Source organism: Myotis myotis, unplaced genomic scaffold (assembly GCF_014108235.1).
Source record: "Myotis myotis isolate mMyoMyo1 unplaced genomic scaffold, mMyoMyo1.p scaffold_m19_p_3, whole genome shotgun sequence".
In the NCBI taxonomy this organism is placed as follows: domain Eukaryota; kingdom Metazoa; phylum Chordata; class Mammalia; order Chiroptera; family Vespertilionidae; genus Myotis; species Myotis myotis.
The window spans coordinates 140,727,036-140,745,996 of NW_023416335.1; the positions used below are offsets into that span (position 1 = coordinate 140,727,036).

Below are 18,961 nucleotides of genomic sequence, written 5' to 3' on the forward strand. Positions count from 1 at the left end.
ATATACTTATATTTAAAACTTGGAGATTCATATAGTCCCAGAGGATCCTACTAATTCCATATAACCTAAGATTCTTACAGAAAACTTTATTTTCTTTATTAAAAAATAATTACACACACAAATACACATAAAATTGTGGAACTTTTTTTTAGAATACCACTACCACCCTTTACTTTCACCAATTTCTAATCTTGAAACTTGAATCCTAGTTGACTTAAGTATATAGAATAATCTTTTCACATTAGAGGTACGACTACTAGTGTTTCATCAATTTCTTGAAGTGAATCAAGTGAAATAAGCAAGCACACACCTAAGAGTCAATATTTATTCTGATTAATATTTTAAAAATTTTGACAGATTTAATTTATGTGAGGAGAGCTAATTTATTAAACACTTTACAGGTTTTCCTTTCCACAGAGTAACACGGTAAGTAGCAAAATGATACTTGGCACAGTTATAAATAAAGAAAATATAAAATAAAAATATCAATAGCTTAATTATAATGATGTTGTTTTATGCCTTCTAATATTTCAAACAAATTCCTGGGAACAACAAAAATATGAAGGAAAAAAACTCCAAAGAAAAAGTTCATGTTCAGAGCTGAGAAATAAGTTCCTATTTGTTAAATGTACCCAATTAAGCTGATAGGAACTTCCCGAAGGGTCACCTTTGTACACAAGTTTAGAACTGGGTTAAGCTGGTGCCACATACAAGACCTATGAAATAATTAAACAGGGCGTCATGCTGCACAGCTGGCTCCTGACCATCTGGCCGTTTCTGAGTTATAGATTTCATTGGTATTATGAGATGCTTAGTACTAGTTAACATTGCTAATATTTTCCATGTAATTATATATCTAGAGGGTTTTTCTATTTAACTGAAAGACATCTCTTGCACTGAAAAGAATATTGTACCACAAAGAAAAAACATGGTAACAACACTCTTATCCAAATTAGAAAATCACCATAGTATTTGACTGTTAATAAAAATGTATTCAATAAAAACTGTAACTGAGTCTTCATGTGAAGTGGCTCAAAATACAAAAAATTAAAACAAACTCTAGGCTTTTATAAATAATTGTGAAATAAAAAATTATCTAAAATTTGCCCCAATTAGTAGTCAAAACTAGCAGAGACATTTGTAAATTGACCAGTTTTTTACACTCTGACAAAAATGGCACAATGCTATTGCCACCCTACAACCAAATCTTCCCTTTTCAAAAATAAAGTACATATGCCAATTTTCTAATCTTAAAACACTCACAAACACACTAAGGGTAATCTTTCTAATGTGTGACTTATGGTCAAAGGAACTATATAAAAACAGTATTTGGAAATACTGAACATCAACTATATACATTTTCACTGCTCCTCTTACTAAGGCAAGGGGCGGCGGGTATACCACTAGATTGCTTTAATACCTGTAATCTGCATTGTACAGGGAATACTAATTTTACCAAGCATCAGACATGCAGTGAACTTGCAAGGTATAATGCCTATTAACAGCAATATGAAACATCACTAGAAGCTCATTAGTTATCTTCCTTTTCTTTTGGTTGGATAAAATGAAATGAGCAGCTTTAAACAACTAACACATACACAGACACAAAGAGAAAACTATTTGATAAATTATTTATATACAGATACACAATCTTTACACTGGCCTAGGATCTGTCATTAGTCTGACCACCCTTTTCCCACCCTCCCCCAGCCCATTCCCTCTCACAGGTTTCCCACAGGTTGCTCGAACCACAGTTTGCTACAGCACTTAAGAGGACTACAGCAAGTCTCACTCTGTAAACAATATTCATGGAAGCAGTGACTGATAGTTCATCATGAGTATGAAAATGCTGCAACAAAAATTGATCAGTGCATCACTTTTAACAATATAAGAAAATCTTTTTTGAAATCCAGATGGCATAACAAATTTCAAAACATTCAATACTGAAAAAACTCAAACTTGGGATTGAATTCTTTCTGATAGGTCATATTTTTAAAACCAGAATATACTATTAGCTTTTCTTTTATTCAGATGTGCTATGTACAGAGATCATGCTCCATCATTAGCTAAACTCCATCATTTTATCTTTATTTTGCAGCTCAAAATTTTAAAAGTAAATTCACTTATTAGTGAGAATTTAGCATTAACTTATTCTGCATTTTCTTGAAAATACCTTAACTCTTAGAAAGTAGGTTGTGTGCACATCAAATTAAATTCTAATTTATGCTTTACTGGATAGTAGGTACTAGAATACATTCTATGAGGTGTATCATGCATTTAGTAGGGCTTTTAAGCTTGAACAAAATGGCATGACTTACTATACTCATGCAAGTGTTTTGTTATCAGACCATAAAACCTCACAGCAAGGTTACTACAAATTATTTCACTGAACCAGAAATATATCAGCACTGCAAGAGCTGATAGCAATATAATATTGTTAGCACATTTTTTTTTTTTGGTGAACATTATTTTCTTGTGCCTTTGAAGACACATTAGAGAGGATCCCTAATAAACCCACATGATTTTCATCACAGTATAAACATGTACATTCTAAAATGTACATAATTCTAGTTTGAATCAATTTAAGACAACTCTCGTGGAATCAACTGCAATACTATTAGTAGATTGTACCATAAAATTTAGCTGTATACCATAAATTTAATTTTAGCAACACTCAAACATTTCTGATTAGTATCTGTCAACAGAGTAAGTTCACTCTTTTTTTGTGAAAAGTGTTATGAGAACAAAACCAAAAAGTTGAGTATGTTGTGAATTCCCACATTAAAATTATTTTTAAGATCTTTACTCTTCCCGGAAGTGGCAGTGTGTTCTGTCCATATTTACCTTTGTTAATAAAAGTGTTGAAAAAAAGACTAAAATTCACTGTTAGCCCTACATACAACATGCTCTTGTTCAAAGGATGTGGATTCGAGTGTGAGAGAGACACGGACAGACACATTTTCAGGCACCACTTAGCAATATGCTTCATAAGATAAAGACGCTGCTACACGAGCTGGTACCCAGATCCTGATATTTGGTCATATTCTATTGTATACTGCCTTGTCCAGTCCACGATAACGGGACGAAAGAGGCCACAGCATCGAAATTCAAAGAAGTCTATAACATTCCTTACACATCCATGGCTAAAAAAAAAAACCCAAAAAAGAAAAAGAGTATTAGTACAATGATTTACTAGATGAGTTTAATATAATTTTGGTGGTAAATATTATTTTTCTAAATTTAAAATCTCAGGTTACTTGCCAGAAAGAACCTGTTTATAGATCAATAAAATATATACGCATTCATGTTTCTTCACGGCCTGGCCAACCCTGGTTTTTCTTTTCTCTTGTGCTAATTAATGAGTTACACACTTAACACTTTAAAGTTATTCAAATTTGCATTTCATTCTTGTCATGTAATTTTTTATAAAACCTTTCCTTGATTGGTGGTTCTTTGGCAAGAGGATAAACTACATCCAAACTTGAGAAAGTAAAAGACAAAATAAATACAAATAGCATGAATTTGATAGTGTACCTAATATAACAATTTAAAAAAGGGTCCAGGTAAGTTCAGGGAATTTTAGAACTTTGAGAACACCTTTGGAAAAGCAGTCTGCTTCCCCCTTACGTAACTACTAGGGGCCCAGTGAACGAATTCGTGCACCTTGAAAGGAACTGTGGGCTGCAAGGCTGTGGTAGGCACAGGAGTGGGTCTTGGCCCATCCTCCATGCCCCTGCCCAGCCCCACCCACCGTGACCCCCAGTCCTGTCTGCTGGGAGCCTTGCTCCTGCCGTCGCTCCCACACGCTGATGGCGCTGGCCCTGCTCATACCTGCTGATGGCGCGGAGCAATTGGGGCTGGTGCCAGCAGTGGGTGCAAGCAAGGCTGGCGCCGTCAGCGGGTGAGAGCAGCGGCTGCCAGCCCCCATCACCCCTCAGGATCAGGGAGAGATGGAGAAGCCCTCAGGGGCAATTGGAGCTGGCAGCTGCTGCTTGCACCCACCGATGGCGTTAAGCGATCGGGACCGGCGCCAGCAGTGGGTGTGAGCGGCAGCTCCAGTGCCAGTAGCAGGTGCGAGCAGAGCTATTGCTGGCAGCAGGTGTGAGTGGCAGTTGCTGGCCCCGATCACCCCTCAGGAGCAGGAGGAAGTGGAAAAGCCATGAGGGGCGATCAGGGTCAGCAGCTGCCGCTTGCACCTGCAGCGGCACCAGCAGCAGGTGTGAGCAATGGGCAGGACTGCAGCAGGTGGGAGCAAAGAATTTTCAGTAACCACCAGAGGCTCATCCCAATGACAGCGACGGGTGCCCTGCCTTGATCTGGCGCCCCCGCTCACCTGTTCCACCATTCTGCTGTGATTGATGCCCACCATATTCTGCGCCCTGCCACCTGCTGCCAACGCCTGCCATGTTCCGCACACACCCCTGGTGGTCAGCGCACGTCACAGCAACCGGTTCGGTTGTTCCACAGTTTGGTCTGTTTGCATATTAGCCTTTTATTATATAGGATTGTGCCTAAAGGAAAGTTCTGAAAACTACCTAATTGCCTCTCTTATTTTTGTCCTTAGTTACAGGCTTGTTTGCTTCCCAGAAGCATACAATAGTTAATAGCACTGCAAAAGCTTCCAGGTGGGAGGCAAGTAGCTTGAATAAAACTCCAAGTTTTAAATATTTCATATAATTAAGAAACTACTATTTCTTGGCTTCAAACTGTCCATTAATGGATGAGTAAATAAAAAAAAGTAGTGTGTACAGAGAAAAACAAATGCCATATGCTATCACTTATATGTGGAATCCAAATGAACAAACAAATAAATAAACAAAACCCAAGTTCATAAAAAGAGAACAGTTTGGTGGTTGCCAGAAGTAAAGGGTGGTGGGATGGTTGAAATGTGTTAAGAGAATTCCTCAAAAGGTACAAACTTCAGTTATAAAATAAGTAAGTTCTGGTATATTGTACAACATGGTGACTATCCTATATAAAAGGCTAATATGCAAATTGTCCCCTTAGAAGTTCGACCCGGAAACTGGAAATTCACTCGCTCGCTATGATGTGTGCTGACCACCAGGGGGCGGCACAAAACATGGTGGGTGACCAGCAGTGGTGGTGGGGCGCTGAGGGAGCAAGGGAAGGAGGCGGCAGGGAGGTGGGGAACTTGATCAGCCCTGATCACCGGCCAGGCCTAGGAACCCTACCCGAGCATGAATTTTGTGCACTAGGCCTCTAGTAGTTAATAATATTGTATTGCATATTTGAAAGTTGCTAAGAGAGTAGATCTTAAAAGATCTCATAAGAAAAAATTTTTAAATATGTATGGTGGCAGACGTTAACTAGACTCTTGTGGTGATTATTTTTTAATGTATGCAAATATCAAATTATGTTGTACACCTAACACTAACGTAATGTTACATGCCAATTATACCTCAATTTAAAAAGACAAGACATGTGGGAATTTTTGTCTCAATCAGAGGGTAAATACACAACTTGTACTGAAAAGTAGCTGTCTTAGAGCCTAGGAAATTTCCCTAAATATAAACTTCAATTGATTATATTTTTAAAATCTTATTTCATTCCTCTGGATACATTCATTTTCTAATGAAAATTTATAAATTGATGGAAAGATTAAAAATCAAATACTTATGTTAATAGGTCAAAAAAGTTTGAATTGTGCAATTAAAAAAAAAAAAGAGTACCACAAATTTATAAACAGTTAATGTGATAAATTCTAAAGTTATGATAAACTAACTAATGCTACGTGTGGCTGAAATTTAAAATTTAGTAGGATTTATAAACTATTTTACATATTGCTAAGTAAAAGAAACATTTCCTACTTAATATCCTATTGCCATAAATAAAGAAAACACTTCTCTTTGATGTATTCACTAGATAATTGCTGAGCTTGGTTTAGTAAGGAAATTTATATGCCAAGGGAAAATATTAAATTTATAAACATGTACGTACTTGAATGGGCTTTCAATAGATGTTGTTGTGACTTTAAAGTGCTTGTATCTTCTGGCATTCATTCTTTCATTTGTAGTAATACCTAAACATGATATCTAAGAGATAAGGAAAGCAAACCATTAATTCTCTGAGTATTTAATGTAAATAAGTTAATGAACTGTCAAGGTCAGGATGGAGAGAAAAATGATGAAGTCTGCTTTTGATTTTCAATCAGGAGAATATCAAGTTAGTTCACAAAATATCATTTTGACTCCATGAAAAATAGCTCATAAAATGGGGAATATATTTAAAAACAGGCCCAGCCATTGTGGCTCAGTGGTTGAGCGTCCAACTATGAACCAGGAGGTCATGGTTCAATTCCCGGTCAGGGCACGTCTGGGTGGGGCTGGATCCCCAGTAGGGGGCATGCAGGAGGCAGCCGATCCATGAGTCTCTCTCATCACTGATGTTTCTCTCTCTCTCCCTCTCCCCTCCTCTCTGAAATCAATAAAAATATATATTAAAAAATAAATAAAATAAAAACAGGTTACTTGGCATTGTGCACATGGAGAGATGGACACTATGTACACAGTCCACTTCAATCAGCCCCTTTAAGAATGAACTTTTTAAAAAATAATTTAATAAAAGACAAATGTTGATATTTGTCAGTAATAAAACATTATTATTAAAATGAACACAAATTTAATGGCATCATCAATCTAAACTTACAATTATATCCAAGTGGATGTATTTGAATCAGGAAAAACAGAAATAAAAAGTTCAGTCAAGAGTAGTATTCAAAGTCAAAAGTTCATAAAATAAGGAGGAGGAGGAGAGGAGGAAGAAAAGTACAAAGAAAAAGTAAATTAAAATTGTACTATTTGAAATGTAGGAGTGAGTGAAAAGAGAATAGATTATCTTTTAAGCAAGAAGTAAATTTTTAAGAGTTTTCAATTAGTACACTAAAGAACAAATAATGCACTTGCACGTACCTGGTACATCTGACACATGAGTAATACAGCCACCCACATGAAATGAAAAATGCTGTTCAGAAACATCCAAAACATCCAAGGTGAACATGTGGCAATTTGAGTAATATATGTCCAAAATCCATCCTTGGTGTAAGTGGTCTCACAGTGGAGTCCCCAGTCTAAAATCAGAAAAATACTCACTTTTACTCAATAATCACCCAGGCACCCGTGTAGATATTTGTGGTAGGCACCACTTAAAAAACATGATCCAAGCCCTGGCCAGGTGGCTCAGTTGGTTGGAGCAATGTCCCATATACCAAAAAGGTTGCAGGTTTGATTCTCAGTCAGGATACATGCCAATGTTGCAGGTTTGGTCTCCGGATGGGGTGCATATGGAAGGTAACTGATTGCTCTCTCCCTCTCTCTCTCTCTCTCAAAAAAAAAAAACACAAAACAACACAATAATCATAGCCTTACATGAGGCTTAAAAAAAAAAAAGGGCTGCCCCCCGCCAAAAGAAACACAAAACAAAAAGCATGATCTAAGAGTCTAGCTTTAATTAGTGACTTTCAATGCACATTTTTTTATAATCTTAAATAATCCGATTATACATTAGTGAAAAATGTGTGTGTGTTGGGGGTTTAGGGTTAGGGTTGGGAGGTGAAGAGACTGAGAAAAAGAAAAAAAACAGGGACAAATCATGGTTAACATTGTGGTGGTGATTTTGCAGGGGGAGATGGGAAGGGAGGGTGGCGGTGGAAGAGGACTTGAGATAAATGGTGATGGAAAAAGTAAAATAAATAAAAAGTAAAATAAAAACAAAAAAAATCACATCAGAAATGGAAAGCAAAGCAGCCAATCTTTTAAAAAAAATCACTGTAATTAAAAATATTCAGATTTTATTTGATGGATACTATACACACGTATTCGAGGACATAGCCTCCTTTTTTATTAGGGCAGGAACAGAGGTTATTCTCAATATCTGTGTGCGTAGGAGAACCAGGAATTCATCCTTCCAAGATTTATTTTTAAGCTGGGATCTAATACATCTTTATGCTAAGTACCACCAAGACCTGCATAGTAACTAATATATTCATTTAAACCAGTGGTTCTCAACCTTCTGGCCCTTTAAATATAGTTCCTCATGTTGTGACCCAACCATAAAATTATTTTCGTTGCTACTTCATAACTGTAATGTTGCTACTGTTATGAATCATAATGTAAATATCTGATATGCAGGATGGTCTTAGGCAACCCCTGTGAAAGGGGTCGTTCGACCGCCAAAGGGGTCGTTTGACCACCAAAGGGGTTGCGACCCACAGGTTGAGAACTGCTGATTTAAACTCTTTCCAATTTATGTTTTCAATAAAATAAAACCCCACAAATTCCTCTAAGGTACTAAACTTATATGATCAAATGAATGACAACTTATTCTTAAAAGAGGAATTTCTAATATCTTTTAATATTCTCTAGTAGGCAATAATTACCTCACTTCTCAAAATATTTCAAGTTCTCTGCAAATTTAACTTCAACTATCTTTACCATGCTTGCTAAGGAACAACTACGTTTGCTAAGAAAGAGCAACTAGCACAATCACAAAATCTATAAACTACTAGTTTAAAGCAAGCAAATGATGTAAAAAACGTGTACATATATTTAACCCAGAAGCTTTTCAAAGCCTAGTAAGCCAACACATTTTTCAGGGACACAAGTATTAAACAATAGTTAGTTAATTGATAATTATGTTGCTTATACTATAAGTTGAACATAATTGATAATTCTATTATCTATTTTTTCTTTATGCTTCACTGCAGTGAGTTGCCCCAAACCAAAATTTTTAGTTAAAAGATTTTTGTCTTAGAAAACTGTGGTACATCTACACGATGGAATACTATGCTGCTCTAAAAAGGAAGGAACTCTTACCATTTGCAACGTCATGGATGGAACTGGAGAGCATTATGCTAAGTGAAATAAGCCAGTCAATGAAGGAAAAATACCACATGATCTCACTCATTCATGGATAATAGAGACCATTATAAACTTTTGAACAATAATAGATACAGAGGCAGAGCTGCCTCAAACAGATTGTCAAACTGCAGCAGGAAGGCCGGGGAGGGTTGCGGGGCAGGAGGTAGGGGGGTAAGAGATCAACTAAAGGACCTGTATGCATGCATATAAGCATAACCAGTGGACATAAGACATTGGGGGATAGGGGAGGCTAGGGGACTGTCTAGGGCGGGGGGATAAAATGGACACATATGTAATACCCTTTGTAATACTTTAAGCAATAAAAAAAAAAAAAAAGATTTTTGTCATTATCATATTGTTGTTAACATGGTAAGCATGAGTATGCAAACATTTGTGTTCTAAGAAGAGAAAAAAACCTAATTGTACTCACAAGAAATACAACCATAAATCATCCAGCAGATCATAAAAAGTAAGAAGAACAGGTAGCCCATAAAGTATCTATGGTTTCCTGCACCTAAAAAACAACAAAGAAGCACTTTTTTTCAGCTAAGAAAAAACAACTGGAAACACACCAGGGTTGAGAAGAATTAGGGGGAGGGAGGGACTGTCATGAAAGGTGTGATACAACTGAAACAGTAATCACACACATTATTTTAGAAAATGTTCTTCAAGAAAATTAATGATTTCACTTAAGTCTTAATATAAGAATGCTTATGACAACATACAAAGATGTGATGACTGCAATGATACTCATTTTGAAGGCAAGAGTCTCAAAGAACCAAGTAAGTCACAATTCTGAGCTTTAATGCTCTTCTTTGCTTTGTGATGTTAAAATATCCCTATTTCAACTTTACTTTTATAAAGTTCATAATCCAACTTTTCAAAGACTTCTCCCCAACAGTTACAGAATCTTTGTAATGTTTCCCTGCTGTCACCTCATGAAATCCCAGGGCCATCTCTCAGATCACTCAGCTCATCTCCTCAGACTACACCATTCTTGAACAATGAATTATGTAGAATTCTTATTTGTCATTCCTCTCTTCCTCTCTGCATCATATCCTTTCAAATATTTTTATTGCCTTACTTTCTCTAGTTTAATTTAAAAAAATACTATCTGTCTCCTTTTCAATTTCACTATTATCCAATGGAGAAAATAGGAAAGAGTAGGCACCAGAAAAAATTGATAGAGAAATGCTATCAATCTTTTCTAGACACTGGTTTTAAACGCATCCTCTCAACTGAACTGGTTTTGTCAACCCAAAGATAATTAGGGAGTTAGGGGGAATGAGTGTAGTAAGGTACAGGAATGAACTTTCTACTATCAGCTTTAATATTATACATTATTAATTACTTAGAATGACTTAAATGAACAATATATTTAGAAATTACTAATGAAACTTACCTACACAGTTACCCACCCATGGGCAATGATGATCAAATTTTGCTATACAGCGGTTGCACACACCACAATGTTTGGACCTCACTGGTTTCCGTATCTGTTAATAGGCATGTTAAAAGATTATAAAAGGCACTGTATCTTGGAGAGGAAAGCAGAACATTTATTTTCTCAAAGTATAATTATGAAAAAATAAAGCTGTATTTTTGGGAAAGAATTATCCCAAGGTTTCCAAGGGTAAAACAAAACAATTTCAATTGCAGCAAAAAAGTCGAAAAGGATAAAGCTACTCTAGAATATAAACTCTTAAGAATGGAGCAGAATCATCTAATTTGCTGTTTGGATGAATGATACTATTTTTAATTTATATCCCTCAAATTTCTGAATAATAAAAACACCACTTTCCAGGCTTCTAAATGAAAATTTATTGTGATTAATGGTCATGATATTAGTGGTTCTTTAATAATGAAATTGTTCTTTAGTAAAAGGAAGGTCAAGTTAGAAGTGAATAAAAGCTTTTAGAATTCAAAATCATTTAATATGAGTCATCCTATATTCTAGCAAAAAATGTAAGTGTACACATCTATTTCTCAGTGCCTCCTGCGATCTCAGTTTCAGGTACAGACACACCCTGAAATGCATGGCCATATCTAAGAATGTACAATATGCTTAGGAAGTTTAGGTAGTCCCTATTTCTTGCAAAACAAATTATAAATACATTATTCAGCTTCTGATAGGCAATAAAGAGTTCATGTTTATAATGTCTTAATGTTTTAACTGTTGTAAAATATTTTACTCTATATTTTTCTAAATCAGCTAAGTGAATATAAGAACTCAGTAGTAATCTTTGAAGGACTGGTAGTCCCAGTGCTGGGTATATGACAAAAAGCTAAGGTGATTAAACTATGCCAGAAACAAAATTTATAATATCTTCATTGGTGTTTTAACAAAAGCACTGCCATTTCCCCAATAATTTTCATAAGATTATACATTATTCTGAGGTCCTACGAAGAAAACCTAAATTGACTTTGCAGTTCTTACATGTACTAATATGATCTGTGGATCAAAGAAAAGGGTAAGTTAGTCTTTACCACAGGTAATGTGACAACATCTATTTAGGAGAAAGTAGCAGGATATATTAGGTAAATTCTACTCCCACCTTGAACCCTCAGCTACATTTCCCCTCTGGGAATTCACTTGTCAATGAATTCTGAACTACAGACTGACAGAGGCTCCTGAATATAGTAGTCTCTTCAGTTCACGTACAAAGTAACTTTTTTAGAAAACTGTGTCTCCTAGAGATTTGCCTATTTATCAAAGTGAAAGATACCCATATGATGAGAAATACTCTGTTGATTTGAATCATTTCATAACATGTATGTTCTTACTTTACAAAATCAAATTATCTACCCAGGAGTACACGTCTTATAAAAACATTATAAAACATTTACACTATGATGGCAAAAATAGTTTTGTTCTTCCTATTAAATATTTGTTTAACAATAAAACTGTACTGAGTGACTCTATAAAGAATTTGTTTGCCATATGGCAAACACATCAGCAATGCATTCTTAACTTTATAGGACAGAATAATTTCCACAGAACAGTAGGCTATAAAAACATTCTATAGGTTAAGAATGCCAAACATGTAAATAACCCATTGTAAAACATAGAAACAAAAACCATCTTTTAAAGAATGCTTGAAAACAGCAACCTAAAGTTGCTTCCAAAAGCACAGCAGTATATATTTTGAATATTCAAAACCATGACTGTTTGGTCAATGAATGTTAAATGAAGCAACTTAAGGAATCTGTAGCATTAGAGCTCAGTTTCAAAAACTCATTCCATAATCCTAAACTATTTTATTATTCAAATGTTAAGACATCAGTTCAGTTGCAAAGGCGTAAAAGAGCAGGTACAATTTGAAGATATTTCAATTTCCATGTAGATAAACATGGTAAACATTGTAGCAATTTATACACTTTTCTCAAGAATTATAAAAATTAAAGCAGAAAATAACAAAAACAAAAATAGTTATTCTATAGAAATTTGATGTCTGTAATAGAATAATGTCAATATTACCATAGCTGAGTCAACAAGTAAATGCTATCTAATTTCATATGTATCTTTATCTATGACCTGGATGAAGATAACAATTTTTAATATCAATAAAATAGTGCTCAAAGTTGCATAACATTCTAATATAGACAGACTGATGTAGTTAAAATAATAATAGTGTTAGGGATCATACTAAACCTTTGATTTTAAAGGCATTATTACTTAGTTTTTTATTTGTTGAATTACATTTTAAGAGAGAGGAAGAGAATAAGAATGAATATCAATGAATGGCATTTCTGAATCAGAACTATAGTCAAGTTCTATCAGGGAATAAGCACACTGGAAGGAGACATCGTTTTACCATCTTTCCTCTTATATCACTTTTTTGGAGGGCACAAATGTGTTCAGCAAAAGAACGTCTTCTCTTTGTTTCCCAAACCCTCTATGCTATACCACTGCTAGAAGAGGATAGATGGAAGAATGAAGAAAAAAAAAAATACTACCAAACAGGTACTGCAGAATATACTGAGGTCCAGACTTCCTGTCTCTGCAAGTTCAACTATTGTCTGTAAATTAAAAATATATATTTTACTCAAAACTGAACAATGTTCACCAACTACTGTGCCATCAAATCAATCAATCAACATAATGTTCATCTTTAAGTAACCAATGTTTTCAGCTCAAAGAAAATCTTTTATTCATTTACTTATGCTATTTCACCACAGAATGGATATAGGAGTTTCGTTCCTTGGATACATGAAAAGGCGATCCTAAACTTAGTTATGGGAATATTCCTCTGAGAATAAAACTAAGTTACCTATCCTAACAGCTGGTCCTGAATCTTCAGAACTGGATTATGACTAAGAAAACCTGTCAAACCAATTATTAGCAGTAATGCCTGAAGAATACTAGAACATAACAGTAGCAATCTCCTTGAAAAGGGGGGATTGGGTTATAAGAACATGCCAGTGTTTTAGTCTACTGTAGGCAGACATAATTCATCAGGATTTGTTTTTGTTTAAAAAAAAAAACCCAAAAAACTGGTTAAAATAGGTATTTTCCATATGTCCATAACTAGCGCTTAAAATAATAAAATTGGCTTCCTAAGTACCTGTGTTACAGTGAGGGGTGCCCAGGATCATATATACAAATATTTCAGTTATTGTGATGATATATCTGCAGTATCAACCAATTTATTGGCCTTTCAATTTACAAAGTCTTTCAAGAAACATCTACTGAATGCATATTATTAGTGGAGGGTTTACAGAGATGTTGAAAATATTGTATCCACCTCTCAAAGCAATCCCAGTAGCCTTATGAATAAGCAATGCATAAAAGTATCAAATGTTATGGAAGTGTAAGGACAGGCATCACAAGAGCACCAACTATACATCTGTTTGTTTTGAAACTTCTTTGGTTTGAAAATTCTAAACAACAGTTTCTTCCTTTGTACTCTAATATCTACCGTAACTACTGATAATTTGGCAGTGAAACTCAAGTGACTAGTTAGATTGTTTCTTGCTACCTTTTTCTTTTGCTCTTCTGTAGCTTTAATTATCCCTGGATCAGATTTCCAAGACTTCCCAAAATTGTAGAAAAGTGCAACACTATTGGCAAGGAATGGAAGATGAATAAATAAAAAGTTGAGATGTACTTAAAGTTAAGGAATCTAAAAAGCCAATGAGTTACTCTTATAGGTAAATTTATAATCCATTAAATTTTACCATAAAAAAACCCCACCTACCAATCAAAAAATACAAACTGATTTATTACATGAAAATAGATTATTACATCTACTACCCAAGCTGGTTTATCTATTCTGTAAACATCAAATGAGATAGTTTCCGTATGTCCATACCTAAATGTAAAAAGTAAAAATGTGAATTCTTTTTTTAAAATATATTTTTATTGATTTCAGAAAGGAAGGGAGAGGGGAAAGATAGATAGAAACATCAATGACGAGAATCATTGATCGAGAGAATCATTGATCCGTTGCCTCCTGTACACCTCCTATTGGGGATCAAGCCTGCAACCTGGGCATGTGCCCTTGACCAGAATCGAACCCAGGACCCTTCAAGTCCGCAAGCCAATGCTCTATCCACTGAGCCAAACCAGCTAGGGCAAAAATGTGAATTCTTTATAAACATTAAATCATGTAGGCTTATCTACTTTTTAAAAGTCAGCAAGTACATTAAAAATTCATTGACTAGATCATTTTTAAATGATTATTTCTTTTGACAAAAATGAAGAGACTTCTCATGTTCAAAGTTATTATCATACTAGTGGCCCAGTGCACGGATTCGTGCACATTGAAAGGGAATCTGGTGCAGGTGAACCAGATTTGGGCCGACAGAGTTCCAGGAGCAAGCTAACCTGCAGCCGATTCTGCGAATCATCGTGCTCCCTCCTCCCTCCTCTCTGGGCCCAGGGTGTGGGTAAACTAGATTCGGGCTGACAGGGCCCCAGCAGCAACCTAACCTATGGGTCGGGGCGTCTGCTCCCTGGTGGCCATTGTGCATCACAGCTACTGGTCGAACGGTTGAATAGTCACTTAGCCATATTATATCTTTATTTATATGCATTAAAATCTTTATATATCTACCAAACTCTTCAGATATCATACTCATGTATTTAAAATACTGCCTTCAAATTCTCTCCTTTGCCTTTTTTGAAAACATTCAAGCTAACCTTAATTTTAGAAAAGATATTTATAAAGTTGCTTAAAACAGAAAGAGTTTCTATGGTCATATTTTTCTATCTAATAAAAATATAAAAATGTACTAGGCATTTATAAAAATAAGTGAAGAATCAAAGACTTTTAAAAAGCATTAGGAAAAATAAAGCAATGTTGTTAGAACAATACGTTTCTTAGACACAAAAATCTGGAATACTAAGATTTCATTTTCAAGATTTTATGTAACAAAGTATCCTACAACAATTTTGTAAGACTTTTGGACATAAATATATATGTATATATATATATATATATATATATATATATATATATACACACACACACACTGTTTACATTTCTTATGAAGCACAGGAAAAAGAACAGCTTTTTGAATAAAATAATCCTATATTTGTTTGGTAAATACCCAAACACTAAATAACCTCATAAAATATAGTAGGAGAAAAAAAAGGAAGAAGAGTAATTATTATCACCTGTCATATATATAAAAGTGATTTCTCTTTCTCCAGTCTTCTATTTCTCCCAACTTCTACCATTTTTATTTCAGAAAATGCACTGGTACAACCCAGCTTGTGTGGCTCACTGGTTGAGCGTCGACCCATGAACCAGGAGGTAGTGGTTCGATTCCCAGTCAGGACACATGCCCATATTGCAGGCTTGAACCCCAGTGAGGGGTGTGCAGGAGGTAGCCGATTAATGATTCTCTCTCATTGTTGATATTTCTATCTATCCCTCTCCCTTCCTCTCTGAAATCAATAAAACAGGATTAAAAAAAGAAAAAGAAAATGTACTGGTACAGAGGAGAGTAAATACAAAGTCAAATTTTCAGCTGTTCCAAAAGCTAAAAATTTCTTGAGAATAAAGTTAGGTAAATGCATATGCAAAGAATGCTGAATCCTGGCATTTTTTCAGGGACAGTACTTTTACTTATTATAACAGTTTCAGAACTTAAAATGAAAGACCATCTTTAATAATTTCAGAGAAACTTTTGCTCATGTGCACAAAAATATACAAGAATATTTATAGCAATATTGTTGGTGGTGATTGGATACCTAAAGATAGGTAATAACAAACTTAGAGGATATTAGAAGGAAACTAAGAAAGATATACAAAAAACTGAAGAAGTAGAAAAAATATTTAAGAGAAAAATACATAAAAGAGAATGGTGAAAATGATAATTTTGCATTCTCTTCATTTTTATATATGTAATCATTCCAGGCTCTAAAGTTTTTCACATCTATCATTAGTTTAAAAACTTAGTTGACCTTAAAACATAATTGAAAATACACAAAGAATTTCTAATATCCTACTGTCAATATTTCAAAAGTGGTGCTGCCCAGCCACAGTGGCTTAGTGGTTGCGGGCTGGATCCTTAGTAGGGGGCATGCAGGAGGCAGCTGATCAATGATTCTCTCTCATCATTGATGTTTCTATCTCTCCCTTTCCTTCCTCTCTGAAATAAAAATAAATAAATAATAAGTGGTGCCAACCATAGTTGACTGTACTGGGCATGACAGTGAATTTTAGAGTTGATTATTATAAAAGAAGCATAGTCAATAAAATTTTCAAATAAATAAAAGGACAAGAAACAAAATAAAATCACGCATGAATCTGACACCCAGAGATAATCACTGCTAAAATTACATGTCGCCACTTCCAGTTCATATCCTTTGTGCATTTTAAAATTAGGATCATTCTGTAAACATACTTTGTAGCATTTATATTGTATCCTAAGTATCAACCCATATCAAGTCTATAAAAAGCATTTTAATAGCTATTTTATCTCATACCATATGTAGTATAACTGATAAAACTATCCCTGTATTAAGGTTGGATATTTAGGTTATTTCTATTTTTCTCTATTATAATAGTACTATGATAAACATCCTAGTAAATAAATCTTTGATCTTATCCATGATTACTTAATTATGAATAAGTGATTAAGAGATCAAAGTGTATTTTTAAAGCTCTTTCTACAGGTTGCCAAACTGTTTTACAGGAAGGTCTATGAATTTAAGGTTATTCTATATCAGGTCAAAGGCCTGAGTTTTACACCAGACTTGATATCACCTACCTATGTGACTCTGAGCAAGACATACAATTTCTCAGAAACTCAATTTATCCATTGGTTAGAAAACAGCATTAAAATTTGTGCATTTTGTTTTTTCTAATCTCAAAGAATTGTTCTGAGAACCAAGTAAAATATCTCAGGAAGCTATAAACCAAAAAGCACTGAATAAATATAAGGTGTATAATGGGGTGGTAAATATTTAATGAGTAGTAAAAAAATAAGAACTTATTTATTAAAAGAAATAGTTTATGTCAATATAAAACTCATTATCCTCACAAAAACACTTAGGTGTGTATATTATGAAAAACATAAAGTTGATCCTCATGCCTACTCAGTAAAAAATTTATTTGCAGCCCGCAAATCAATACTCATGGTGTTTTTGCAGTCATTTATGTATATGCACAAAATGGCAAACAGTATGAGTCACCCTACACACACATTCTCAGCTGAGTTGAACAAGGTCACACTCTGCCTTCGTGTTTCACCTTTATACTGTGAACAATGTTTTTTCATAGTTTATTTAGTGCCATATCTTCCACATCGTTGTATTTTTATTGGTGACTTTGCCTTTGAAATGGCCTCTAAGTGTAGTGCTGAAGTGCTATCTAATGTCCTACGTGCAAGAAGACTGTGCTATGCCTACAGAGAAAATACATGTGTTAGATATGTTTTATTCAGGCATGGATTATCGTGTGGTTGGCAATGAGTTCACTTTAATGAGTCAACAATAAACATTAAACTTTGTGTTTAAACAGAAACACATGTAAAACAAGGTTATGTTCTGATTGGTTGTGACCAGAGGCTTATAGGAAGCTAACCTTTTTTTCCCCTAGGAACAGTGGGTATTCACAGTGACTTTATAGAACTTAACTACTGTGAATAATGAAAATTGACTGTAATTCTATTTTTCAAAACTATCTAATCAGCTTTAATTACATACGTAGTACTTAGTAACAAGAGGAAAATGGCAGAAGCAACAGTAAGGAGACGGGGTCAGCAAAAGAGGTAGTTACCCGTGATTGCTGCTGCTAATTTATCTCTGCACCTTAATCATTATCCTGTATCATGAGCTTCATGGCTCCTTTCTGTCTAATATCCTTTGTGTATCCATTATAAATTCATCTGGGCTCTTTACTATTTCCTTCCTACAGGTTTTTGGGGCTTCTCTCTCTGGCTCAGAAATTTAATACTGAAAAACAAAAAATGTAGCTCTAAAATCATACAGGAACTAGAGATATGGTTCTTTCACAACACAGACAAGTATAAAAAGAGGGTTTTTTTTTTAATCAGAATTTAAAGTTATTTGTGATTGTATTCCACATCCCATGAGTAAGATATACACAAATACATTCAAATATGTAAATGCACATTTAAAGCCCATTGAGACACGAACTTAAGATTTAAAAATTCACATATAAATAATAACAGGTACTTATTTAGCACTTTTTACATGTCAGGTATGTCTTAAACTGTATTATATTCATCTTTTCTAGAATTCTCTGAGACAATACTATGATCAACCTTACTTTACAGGCAAGTATAAAATTTAGTATTCTCATACTACAATTTTTATTTGAAAAATTAGCATGTGCAATTTATTCCATGCATTTAAAAATGAATTACATACAAATCTACTTTAAATGCAGAATTATTCAAATAGGGCAAGTTAAATAGGCTTGAATGTTCTGGTCTTTCCTTCCTCTCACATTCTCAACTCTCCAGCCGTAGGAATCTGCAGAGCTATTTTTTATACTATATCCAAATAAAGAAAATTCAAATTGCACTACATAAGAAAGTCTGGCATAAAGTTTTCATTATTTTGTAATTTACTAATTTTCCTGTTTTTTTCTTCACTTACATGCACAACA

General features: G+C 34.6%; 1 protein-coding gene across 2 annotated transcripts in view; it reads right to left on the minus strand.

Moving 5' to 3' along the window:
* Window positions 1-307: 307 nt before the first annotated feature.
* The window catches only part of ZDHHC17 (zinc finger DHHC-type palmitoyltransferase 17), an 84,035-nt gene continuing 65,381 nt past the window's right edge, over window positions 308-18,961 (minus strand). The window contains exons 10-16 of one of the 2 annotated variants that reach the window (XM_036297697.1): window positions 13,856-13,937; window positions 12,834-12,896; window positions 10,279-10,372; window positions 9,307-9,390; window positions 6,930-7,087; window positions 5,959-6,053; window positions 308-3,143 (exon numbers count right to left, since the gene is read on the minus strand). In XM_036297697.1, coding sequence (XP_036153590.1) covers window positions 3,005-3,143; window positions 5,959-6,053; window positions 6,930-7,087; window positions 9,307-9,390; window positions 10,279-10,372; window positions 12,834-12,896; window positions 13,856-13,937 — 715 coding nt within the window. In that variant the 3' untranslated portion in view covers window positions 308-3,004. Of the gene's footprint in view, window positions 3,144-5,958; window positions 6,054-6,929; window positions 7,088-9,306; window positions 9,391-10,278; window positions 10,373-12,833; window positions 12,897-13,855; window positions 13,981-18,961 lie in introns of both variants that reach the window. The other variant, XM_036297696.1, reaches the window with a different exon arrangement.